General features: G+C 41.8%; 1 protein-coding gene across 1 annotated transcript in view; it reads right to left on the minus strand.

The window, feature by feature from the left end:
• Positions 1 to 5,989: 5,989 nt before the first annotated feature.
• Positions 5,990 to 12,789, minus strand: part of SEMA3C (semaphorin 3C) — a 126,601-nt gene continuing 119,801 nt past the window's right edge. The window contains exon 18 of the mRNA XM_081023607.1: positions 5,990 to 10,956. Coding sequence (XP_080879733.1) covers positions 10,543 to 10,956 — 414 coding nt within the window. The 3' untranslated portion in view covers positions 5,990 to 10,542. The remainder of the gene's footprint in view (positions 10,957 to 12,789) is intronic.

Genomic DNA, 12,789 nt, shown 5'->3' on the forward strand with positions numbered 1-12,789 from the left:
CTTGCAAAGAAGTTGTAAACTTCACCAACTTGGTCTGTGGAGCTAATATACATGGCCACTTGCACCCCTGCTAATGTTGCTGTGGCCTGGCTTTGGTCCAGAGCCTCCCATCTGAACATAGCTCTTTGGAGACAGGCAACACTTTCATCTTCCCTTCAGGCTCTCAGATTGTTTGGCAAGCGAGAGATGTGGGCTTATGGCTGGTACTGCCTACTTGAAACAGATCCAGTTTCAGCATGAAGTACCAGTTTGATTTACAATGATTAATGTAAAGATTTTTGCCCAGGGGTGGTTTTTATTATTATTCAAAAATCCCAACTCTTGGCATTGTGCTATGAAAACTCTCAGGCAACATTACTTGTATGATTTCCAAGGGCGTTGCTGGCTTGACTTGAAATCGGTTGGGAAGATGTAGAAACCATTTCTGTTCACCTTAGAACATTTTTCTTCCTCCGCTTTCCCATTCCACAGTATCATGCAGTTTAGCTCCTCTTGACTTGCCTTGTTAACAGCAAAGAATAAACAAGCCTGGTGGTTCTTTGCCAGACTAATGGCAATACTGAGAAATGATGTGTAATTTTCCACCCTTTGAGGTGAAATTGGGATGGGTCTAGTGGAAGCAGGTAAATTTCAATCCTCTTGTGCCTGTGGCCCCCTTCCAGAGTGGTGGGGTTGTTTTTTGCTAGCATTGTGCAACATGTTGGTAGAATAATCGTGCGTCAGTGGTGGACTTATTTTGGATTGTCCACACATCATTCTGCTTTATTAGTTCTTCTGTGATGCTTCCCCAATGTTGCTGCTTTATTGCCATCTGGACAGGCACTCTTGGCACTATAGCGCAACAGAAGCAGGACAGAATACAGAACATCTGTGGTATAAACTGTTACAGGATTTCCACAGGAAGTTTTGCATACCCTCCAAGTATCCCAATTTCCCTGGGACATCTCAGAATTACAGAAGCCACCTCAGCTTCTGATCTGATCCCAGAATGTCCTGTTTCCTCCCTCCAGCACTGCCGCTGTTGAGCTCGGGGAGGAGGATGAGTCAGAGCTTGCAGTGGCGCCACGTGAGCCAACTGGCTCCCACAACAGCGCTGTACCAAAAGGCACATGTCGTTTTGCACTGCGCTGATGCACAGGTCAGCTGGTTCCTGCAAGTGCCACACCAAAAGACACACATCTCAATTTTCATCAGGCTAATGTTGGAGGGTATGAGTTCTGGGACACGGGCCTATTGGAAATGAAGTGGTATGTCGGCCCTAAAACTCTTGCAGGCACACAGAGTATTAAATTAAGATCGCCCTGTTCCCATCACAAGCACAAATGGTCACGAATGCCCAAGGAAAAGGGCATGTGGAAGAGCTCTGTGTTCCTTCCAGCTCCAGCTAGGATACTGCAGCAATATCCCTCTTGCTTCCTTACTTTTGTTTCCTGTCACTCCAGCAGCTAAGAGGTGCCAGGCTCCACCCAAACAGCAGAATTACTGTACAAGGTACAACTTGTCATCTCAGCCTGCAAGAGGCAAGAGATGATATGTTTGACTCCTCCTGTATATTAAAAAAAATCTCATTGAATGTGGAAAATGTGCATGTGGTGACCAGGCAAAGGACCTGACTTGATATTTTTCTATAGGCAGAGTTTTTAAAATCTGAGGCTGCCTTCTGGCATGCAACCCCTGCTCAGTGTAGTTCTGTGTTCCTGTACATCAGGATTCCACCCTGTGATGCTGTTCTTCCTCCTCCTCTGATGAAAGGCAAAGACCAATGTAGACAGAAGTGGCTGTGGTGTGGCACAGGAGACCCACTTTTCCAGGCAGGCCCTCAGATTTGAAAAGGAAGGACCAGAGGTTCCATATGTGTCATGTGGTATAGTAAATATTTAACTCTGAGACACATTATGGTTACACTTGAGCCCCTTAACAGGCCTTCAGACCTTTTAAGGCACCATGGAGACAGGCTGATTTGCATCTATGTGCATGCGCTTGACAAACACTTGTTCATAGACTCACTTCAACCGCTGAAATGGAGATGTGTACTTCAGGGGACAGAGCCTGCCACTGCAGTGCTGATTCTCTATACCACCAGTGTGGTGTAGTGGTTAAGAGCGGTAGTCTCGTAATCTGGGGAACTGGGTTCGCTTCCCCGCTCCCCCACATGCAGCTGCTGGGTGACCTTGGGCCAGTCACACTTCTCTGAAGTCTCTCAGCCCCACTCACCTCACAGAGTGTTTGTTGTGGGGAAGGAAGGGAAAGGAGAATGTTAGCCGCTTTGAGACTTCTTCAGGTAGTGATAAAGTGGGATATCAAATCCAAACTACTACTATTTACTCTTCTTCTTCTTCTTCTTCTTCTTCTTCTTCTTCTTCTTCTTCTTCTTCTTCTTCTTCTTCTTCTTCATTTGATATAGCTGGTAATGGGCTTTGGTAGCAGTAATCGTGAATTCGGTGGGCATCATGGTTCATGCATCTTTTCCTACAAATTGCAAGGTGCATGCCACAATAAACTATTTAATTCCCATGACCACACAACCTGCCCAAATGAAGAACATGGACGCCTTGCTGGATTTATGCCTGGATACGTCTTGTGTGCATTGGCTGCTATGCTGTAAACAGTGGACTTGAAGCATGGCTCTTTGGTTGAGATCAAGGACCACAGCCTACCTTGGCTTTGTCCAGCATTAGTGATGGGACCCCTAAGATGCAGCAGTGCAGCTAACGTGAACAGTTGCACTGTGGTTTGATTCCTAAAGGGAAATGTACAGAATGTCCACCAGCAGAATTTCTGAGGTTGAGCAGCTGCTAATTTAGCAAGCTGGTCATAGGGGGAAACAGATGGTCATCTGTGAGAAACTTTTGAGAATTAGTAGTGGTCTTTTGCTCCAAAGGGTTTGGGAATGGTGGGGTAAGAGTCTCAGCAATTATATGCATCTGATGAGAAACTGCGTGGGACAAATCCGATTGGGCACTGAACAGAATTCATTTTGGGAGTTGGCTGAGCTTTCCTACATCCACCTCTCCCTTGCTAATCTTGGTTTTGCACAGCTGCGTCTGATTAGAAAGATTAACTCTGGTGGAGATGGTGAAATAATCCTAGAGAATCAGCACAATTAACACGCCATTGCAGCTTTATCCCAAGAGAAACACACCCGGATTGATTAATTCATTTGATTTCTCAGCTGCCCTTCATGATGAGATCCTAGAACAGATTACAGCAATTTAAAAATACAGGATTAAAAACGGTTAAATCAGATTGCATGCAATGAAGCAGGGTGGACCCTAAAATGTACTGTATATATCAGGTGTCAAAGGTCAGGGTAACATATTCGGTATACAATGAAAGCTACATAGTGAAGGTGCCAGACGGGAATTCAGCGGCTGCTGCAGGGAATGTCCTCTCCTGAGCGGCTACCCCAAAACCCGTAAGGGTGGTGGAACTACTGGGAAGCTCCCACTGCTGATCTCAACACTTCAGAGAGTCTGTAGGGAAGGAGGCCCAAGTCATTTAGGGCTTTAAATACTAATTACACACCCTGAATTAGGCCAGGAAATGTACTGACAACTAGTGCAGCAGTTTTAAAGCAGGGGCTTCGTGAATCCTAAATAGAACCCTGGCCAGTAGTCTGGCTGCCACATTTTGGACAAGATGAAGTTTCTGAATCATCTTTAAGGCAACCCCACATACACTGCAACAATCCAGTATGAAACTTACCAGAGCACAGAAATCAATGGTTAAGTCACTGCTTTTTCAGGGATATTGAAGAGCTAGTCCTAGTTGATGGGAAAAGATATACTACCCTGGACTGAGTTTTCTACTGCATTGTGTATTTTAAAAAGGACAAACCTGTGTGTGTTGATGTGCCCGTGTGATTTTAAAAGAATGGGTACAGAATAGTATACCATTTTGATAGGATTTCTGCAACATTTGCACTAATTGCAAAGAGAAAAAGAGACATGGGTGTCTTCTGATTCAAAGAGCCTGCATTCCCCCCCCCCCCAATTTTGCCTCTTCCAAAGAGGAAGATCAGTGTTTGATGTGGAAAGAGTCCAGAAGTCCAGAGTTGCAAGCAGAGGCCAGAGGCTAGGTCATGAGTAAAACAGATCTGAGGCCAAGATGCTTAGAAGACTGTCCACCACAAGCAAGAGGCTGAGGTTTAACTCTATATGTAATTTTCCTTTATTGCTACAAGCTGTCAATTTCCTCTTGACACCCTTGTATACATAATCTCTTAATATGGTAAATATGTTTGCCAAGGTTTAAGCATCTTTTAATTTGTGCCAGTTGGCATGTTTCAACTTGTTCTGGCGTACTTAGCAGTGTATAGTTTTGTTTCAAATCCTCCTTAGCTTTACACGTTAGGCCTACAACTTCCTTTAATGCAAGGGCCAAGGTATCTTCTGGTTCATATTTAAGTCTGGCATTCGGATCTGATTTAATGAAGCGGATACAGTTCGAAGTGCTCACAAAATGCTTATTTGCTCTGTACATTGACTCCAGTACCAATCCCTGAGACACAAATGCAATCCCTTAGTTGACTTGTTCGTAAGGCAGTTTTGAGTTGAACCAATTTTCTTTGCTTCCCCAAATTCCAAATTCCATCTCAGCCTTTAATTTCTCATTGGGCGCAAAAAAAGTCTGATTGTACATCAATTGATTCCACAGACCTAGAAGGTTGGGAAAGAACTACTTCTCTTTGAAAACTGACAGCTTCTATGCAGAACACAAAAGACCGAGGAAGAAGGCAAATTATAAAGCTGTTTGGTTGCTGCCTTGGCCTGAAGCCTCTAATGTTTGCTTCAGTTGCCATGATAACTTAGACTGTAGTCAGACGTGGGGTTTATTGCGCTAGTTTTCCTACTTTTAATGCTAGTGCTTCTGTCCCGATTTCCAACATTCCCTTTGCAGTACCTGTCACATTATGAAACTGTGGCTTTTTGACTGATATGCTGCCATGTCCTAGTTAATTTTGAACAGTTTGAAAGAAGTGTATGCTACCTCATAGTTTATCACATGAAATTACAACGCAAAACTCCTAGAATTTTATAAGTTAGCTGGTTTGCAAATGGATTTTTTAATATATATATTTACAATTAACACAGAAATGAATTCTAAACCTCCACTAGATTTCCAGGACTGGCTTTTGCATCATGTGAAAGGTGGCATAAAACACAGAATTTGTCAGGTAAGGAAGCATCAGGAAAACAGCATAAGCTCTGGCTCATGACTGAAATAGGCCTGAATGCCTATCTTGAAGGCAGAAATGTTTTTCAGTCTGGACTGTGTGAGAAGCACAAATGTTGACAAGGCCTTAATCAAGCTAAGATAATGTACCAGTGTGAAGAAGGTGCAATATTTGTTACTCCCTGTGGCTAGCAGCACTGAGTGGCCTTCATGCCTTTCCCTGTATCCCAATAAGACTTGGGACCATGTCCACCAATAGAAAACTGTTTCTGCAGATGTTTACCCCGCGGCCTTTCATTTGCTAACAGAAAGAAGTTATGTTGTGATAAAAGGAGGAATTAAAGGGAAGCAATCAGTGAGGAGCAAAGGGTTTCTGAGATGTTTGGTAATAGAGAGTTAAGTAGTAGTTAATGTTAATCTGGCATACTGTTCTTCTGAGTAGAGTACTATTTAAAAGCATATTCATATTCTATTTTGCATTTCCATATAATCATTATTTGCATATGCTGTGCATCATTTCTCCCTTACTCAAGATTCATCACCGCATAATGTACTTTTCTTTTTTCTTTGGTATTATGCTTATATCTGAAATGCATTCACTAGTCTTCTGTTGAGGGATTTAAAATGATTATTTCCAAATGGATTTTAGCCTCTTGGGTCGTTTGGCCGCCATCCATTGGAACAAATTAAGAACATAATTTCTGTCTCATTTTCAGCTCTGTATTACATGTGGTCAAATGTTTCTAGCAAAAGAGTTACATATTCCCCCACAACGACCCCCCATATCCCCCCCCATGGAAAACCATTCATAAAATTGATCGAACGCCCTTTATTTTTCAGGCAAATAACATTTGGGATATTCAGTTAAATAGTATTGTGTTACTTTTATTTTTAAACCAAGGGCTACTGAGTATTCACCGTAATGGGTTTCATCATGCTAAATTTGTACACATTACCATACTTGGTTGAAAAAGGGGGTGGTGGTTGTTGTTTTTTTAAAAAATGAAATACACATATCTACAGTAGCAATTATCACAAAGAACACATGGTTGAATGAAGATTTCAATCCAACTTTACAAACGACAACAAAGGCGTCATAAAACAAATTTCGTACACACCGATGAATAGTATTGACTTTCTTTACATTTGGCAAAGTTATGACCAGAAGACGGCATTTAAAACATTTTTTAAACAAATGCAAATATATACAGGGGGTTGCTTCCAATGCCTCTTTTCTGTTCCTGCAGCAGAGTTCCACGTGCACAACAGAACTTCCCCTTCCCTGAAGCCCCCTTCACACCCTCCAAACAGTTGCAGACACACACCCCCCCCCCGATAGAGCAGATTTTGGGTGTGTTCAGGAAGAGGAGAGGAAGGGGAAGTCATAGAACCCATTGGATGCAACCCTTTTGTCAGTATCCTCAAAACAGGAAGACATTAAATAGCAACAAACAGACAAACAAACCAATATTATAAACATAAGTGTTCATGTTGCATATATGGGGATAAACTCTGAACATGTAAAAACTCTAACGGAAACTACCCTGTACATGTAAAAAATAGGTTTGTTCATCACATTTTAGCAACTCTGTGTTCGGAGGTAAACCCGGTGGTAGGGTCTCAGGACGGAATAGGCCAAATATTCCTAAGGTTTGTTGCCCTTAATTCCAAATGAGAACAATGACAAATTAATCATCAAGTGAGTTCAGTTCAATTGCTTCCAGTGGGACTCCAGCTTGAAGCGTCTTTGTGGGATGGTGTACACACTCGCTAGGAACAGAACAAAAAAGAAAAGGTCTGGTTTTCTTTCCATTTGGCATGTGTTGATGGTAACTTGTTAAAGAAGAGGAAGCAGAGAGCAAGAAAAACGGTCAGTTCCCATCATAAAGGGATGTAGGAAATCCTCCGCTTGCTTTTTAAACTTGTTCATAAATGATCTGAAGTAAGGGATGAAGAGTCACACGACCATTTTTTTTTGCAGTGGCATCAACTTATTCAGGGTGGTCAAAACAAAAGTGGATTGTGAAGAGCCCCAGAATGATCTCTCCAAGTTAAGCAAACAGGCAATGAAATGGCAAATGTATTTCCAGGCAAGAGAGGTAATGTCATGCACACTGCACCAAAAAATCCTAATTCCACATATCCACTGATGGGGTCGTGGTTGGCAGCTTAATTGAAAAGACTGACCCAGTGTGTGGAAGCTGTGGATTCTGTGTTTGAAATCATTAGGAAAAGGGTTACAAAACAAACCGGCAATACTGTAATACCTTTATACATAGCTATGTATTGTGTGACAACACTTGGAATACTATATACAGATCTGGTCACCACATATCAAAGGAGATCTTGTAGAGATGGAAAAGGCAACCAAAATGATGAATAGGTTGCGGCCATGCCCATACCTTGGGTTAGCTACCATATGTACATATAAGACTTACTCCTGCTATCTATCTCTGACAAAAAAGGATAAACACGTTACTAGTTTTGGGCCAAGCAAGCAGGCCTTGCCTCGTACAAGATGGTGAAGGAAGCTAGCATGAGCACAAGACTGGCTTCCAAGCATGACATTTGGTTTATTTCCATGACCCTGGGGTTGCTCTGCTCCACAGGCTACTGTAAGCATAATGGGTGAACAAAGCCTTAGACACATTATTGCCATCTAGTGTAAACTATTTCACAGTCATCTATAATGATTATACTTAGCTGAAGACCTGGATTTCATAAATGCTGGAGATCTGTTGCAGCGTGGAAGGATGGAGTGGCTACAAATCAATAAAAGGTCTTTATCTAGATACACACATTTTTCATGCAGCAGGTGTGGGGGTAAAATGTTTAAGTTTTATCCCTTAAACAGTCATACCATTGTAACTATATATAAAGCAGCTTTAAAAATATTATTATGGAAAAGAAAGCTCTACTGATTTTGTTAACTGAACCACACATATTGCCAACATTTTGTTTTTAATAAAGCATGTTAACTGTTGTCATTCCTCGGGCCTAATGGGCGCCTAGTCAGATACAACCATACTTGGCTGTTAAGAGAAATAAATTGTGCCCTTGAAAGCTTATCAGCCGCCGTCCTTCATCTGGAAGCAATTACAACGTTATAAATGATATTAAATGTTGTATCAACTGTACTTTGAATGTGCTTGGTAGAAGAAGAAAAAAGCCAAACAAGTAACTGCAGCACTCAGAAAATAGGACCTATAAAGGACCAGCGTTCAGACTATAGGAGGTAGCTTCATTTTGTGAAGGCCCAAAATATTTTGGTTTTGTAACTTGGATGTCTCTGTGACATTGTATAGTTTTATACACACACACCCCATGATCCCATCATGCCATAGTTTAGTGTCCCTAAATGTTACAAGGGAAAGGAGGACAACTCACAATGTGGATTCTGTTTTCAATAGCATCTCATGAGACGCATCAGGCGCACCTCAATCCTGTGCTTTCCAGTTGACAATTTGGGTGTCATGTCTAAGGCTGGAATGCACTGAGGAGCTGTGATGACTGGAAGGTGGATGATGTAGTTTGGCAGAAGTGGTTTCTTCATGATCACTGGGAGAAGAGCAAAACCTCTGGTTGACAGAAGTTATTTGAAGGTAGAAGGAAAGAGTCTAAAATGGTGGCAGAATGGTGGTGGTCTTAAACAAACGTGCTTACCTAATGGAGGCTGTAAATTCTATAAAGTCTCATAGAAGTTTTCAACTTCAAAAATTATCTCTCCCCTCATTCAAATATACAAAGGAGGGGAGAGGTGGGTGTGTTTTGATACAGGGGTGGGCAGATGGTAGATCAGTGGGTGATTTGAAGCAGATCAGCGAGGATTTCTGACACTTCATTGCTTAACAACAATGGCAACAACAAAATGATTTTCCTCTTATAATTATACTGCTGACATGAGTAAAAGGGAGTGACTAAGTGAATTTTTGAATAGGAGGACTGTGAGCTCTGTTCAGTTCTGTTACTCAAAACAAATTCCCGGGCTCTTTTAACTCTAATTCTTTACCTACGGATCCACTTGGTGCGTCTCAGTGTTCCAGTAAGAAAATAACGTAGAGCCCACAAACCTGAAGTCTGCCCTCCCGGTTTTAATGTGTTCAATCTCTAAGTCTGCTGGAGTCATCAAAATTACAACATTGCCAAAACACAGCTGCACTGAGTTCAATAGGGCTGAATCTCAGGTAGGGATGGGTGAATTTATGCATTTGTATGCATTACTTGGTTGTAGAACTGCATTGCAAAATTGTGAGATGACGCCTGTGTATGGCTTCCGAAAGTGTGAATTAGGTAGCTTCTCCTTTCAATGCAAACTGAATCAAATTCCTCCCCCATCCCTACTCCCAGGTAAGTGTGGATTGCAGCCTCAAAAGTGCTTAACTTTGGTCCTATTGCCCTCCTGCACCCACCTTTGCTGGTTTCCCAAGGCAAATGCCCCCCAAAAATTGAAATACCAAAGGGCACAGGACTACTAATAGCAGCTCAACCCCACCTCCCTCTACAGCCCATGTGATTTTATCCTGGTTTTAAAAGGTATAGTAGCTGCCAGTGCTCTATTCTTGCATTCATAAAGTATATTCATTGCCTACAATTAACTGGCTATATAAGGATCAAATAACACATAGCACAGTGACTCCTGAAACCTAGCAGTTCTGTCCCTGGACTGGGAATCCAAAGGTAAGCTGCACTGAAGCTTTCTGAGGAAGAAAAAATTATTTCAAAGCAATAGAGTCACATGACAGAGAGTTTACCATGTCAGAAAAGATTGGGAGTGAGCTGTACATGTAATGAACCCCACTAAGAGGGAAGGAGATATAATCATTACCACTCCCACGTTACATTTGAAAAGCCCTGAGCTGTGTTTTCAATACTAATATGAGAAACGGACTTTTAAGTGCTTGCTTCAGAGCTTTTCAATGCAATGTACCATAAACAGAGACATATATGGAAGAGACGTTCGTACAACACTTAGTACATCCCTCTTAACCCAAACGCTTCCTTTCCTTTGCCACCAAGTTTGAGATCTAGCGTGTCTATTTCTGTGTCCCTTCTCAGGAAAAGAAAGATGGCATCTAAACGTCATGCAAGAAAGTGGGTTAAGGCAAACCATCTGGTGTTAAAGTTAAGGATCTATCTGGTGTCAGTGGGCACTTCACAAATAAATCTCTTTGGATTTGTGGTTTCCCGCCTGCCCTCCTCTTTAGCTTATGTAGGTTGCATTTCGTGATCTTTTATCATTTTTGGGGCTTGCTTTGCTAATGTTTTGTCTATGCTCTCAGCAGGAAAACAAACACCCCCCCTAAAAAAAACCCCCAAAATCCCTTGAGGGAGGGTATGAAAAAAAGTTTGATGCTCCAGGACAAAACCTTAGGATCCAGGCAATTGATTTCTTCGGTTCCTGCTTTTCCTGCTGTTGATGAGAGCCTTCAACTTGCCATAATCCCCTCTCATCTTCTGGGAATCTTCGGCCTGCTGGCCAAGTTGCCTCGTGTCTTTGCAATATTGATTAATCATCTGCAGTTCCGAGTGGCTGAAGGCTCCCGCCAAGTCCTTTGGATGGAAGGGCAGAGACTGGAGTGAACTAGCCCAGGTCCACGGGGACCACTTTTCAGTCATGAAGGCCACCGTGTCTGAATCTAACACCTTGAAGTTCACCTTTGCTATCGTTTGCTTGAAGCCATTTTCCGTCGCAATGCAGTGATAAAGCCCTCGGTCAGCCTCCTGGACAGAGCGAATCAAGAGCCCTTGTTCGGTTGATATGATCCTTTCATTAAGTTTGACCTAGAAGACAGACAGACAGACAGCATGTGCTCTAATGTCATGGGTTTGAATATGACCAGTATACTAAAAGAAAAATCCATATTTATCTAGATATACAAGATGTACAAGCCAAGCAAGCCATTTTCTTTCCACTAGATAGAGACACCCTGCTTGAAATGTATTTCTAAGGGAGAGCTATTAAACACAGCAGTGCCTTTAATATTATTAACTAATAAGTTTAGTCTTGTTTTTACATCCTCATTATTATTTATTAAAGTGATTAGTCACTTTTTTGCCCTGCAACTTGAGGTGACTTACAATATTCTAAGCAAACAAACATTAAAATCATACATTAAAAGATTTCACTCGAGCAGACAGGCCTGATGGTTAAAAGCCAAGTTGGTTAAAAACTTGGTTAAAAAGGAATGTTTTGGTTTGTCAGCTGAAGATATGTAATGACGGTGCAGAGGCGAGCCTCCCCAGGGAGAACATTACACAAGCAGGGAGCCACCACTGAAAACCTAAGACCTGGAACATACTGTTTCTCATGTTGTATTTCTGTGTGTCACAGAGGCCATTAGAAAGAAACTGACAACACAGAGCTCATGTCTTGGCGAGTCAGGAAAATCATGGGACTTGAACTCACAACTACATACCTCACTGGTGAGGCTTAAACCATAAAAACACATTTTCCAGAAGACAATTTCAAACTGGGGGTGTAAAGCAGAGGTGGGGAATCTCTCCAGACATTTTTGGACTTCAGCTGCCATCGGCCTCGGGCAGCCTAGCCAGTGGGAAGGGGTGACGGAATTTGTAGTCCAGTGTTTCTCAAACTTGGGTCTCCAGCTGTTGTTGAACTACAACTCCCATCTTCCCTAGCTAGGAGGACCAGTGGTTAGGGATGATGGGAGTTGTAGTCCAACAACATCTGGAGGGCCACATCTTCCCCGCCCCTTTCTGCTTGCTATTATTCAGATAGGTTCATTCACAATAACAGGAGCATTTTTCCTCCGGCAGAGACACTGCCTGAGATTTGTAAATAGCAATAATTTCATTTTTTATTTATTTAAGGAAGGATAAATATGGATCCAACTTATCCAACTTGGATCCATATACACAATTGCACTGTATATCATAGAGTTGAAATTTGAGAGCTTTGGAAAGGACAGTAATGGAAAATGTGATTACACAACGGTCAGGAAAATTCTTGTTGCTGTGAGTATTTTTAGTTCAGGCTAAATCCTTGCTACAAAAGCTTTCCATATCATCTTCTCTCTCGACTCCTCAGACTTAACTCCTCTGTTACGCCTGTTGTTCCTTTCTCAGATTGGCAGCACGTTTTAACTGCTGAAGACATTCCCATGCTGCATACAGAAGGCAGGATCCAGCCAAAGCCAAGTCCCCACTGATTTCAGTGTTATAAGGTTAAGCACATTTAGTGATAAGAGGATGCCCCGGGGTGGGAGGAGAATAATTCTATTTATTTATTTATTTATTTATTTATTTATTTATTTATTTAGCAAACTGATCAATTTGCATTTCCCAAACCAAAACACAGCTATGAATTTTGTGAAATGGGTCTCCAACCAAAAATGCATACCAGAATTATCTATCTATTTGAGGAAAGTGCATACAAAAATGTTTATATTAGTGAAAGTAATGCACAGAAGTTTATTACATTGAGGAAAAGTGTTTGCTTTGAAAGAGTTTAAAAACATATTATGCTGGTTGTGGGTATATGCTGGTTGTACGTCTAGAGTCTCAGGAACTCAGATGAATTCGGTGCCTTGTATTTTAAGTTTCATGCTACACTGCCATGGGCATTTGGACACTGGCGTAAGTTGAGAGAATATT

This window comes from Podarcis pityusensis, assembly GCF_964106645.2.
Source record: "Podarcis pityusensis genome assembly, chromosome: 10".
In the NCBI taxonomy this organism is placed as follows: Eukaryota; Metazoa; Chordata; class Lepidosauria; order Squamata; family Lacertidae; genus Podarcis; species Podarcis pityusensis.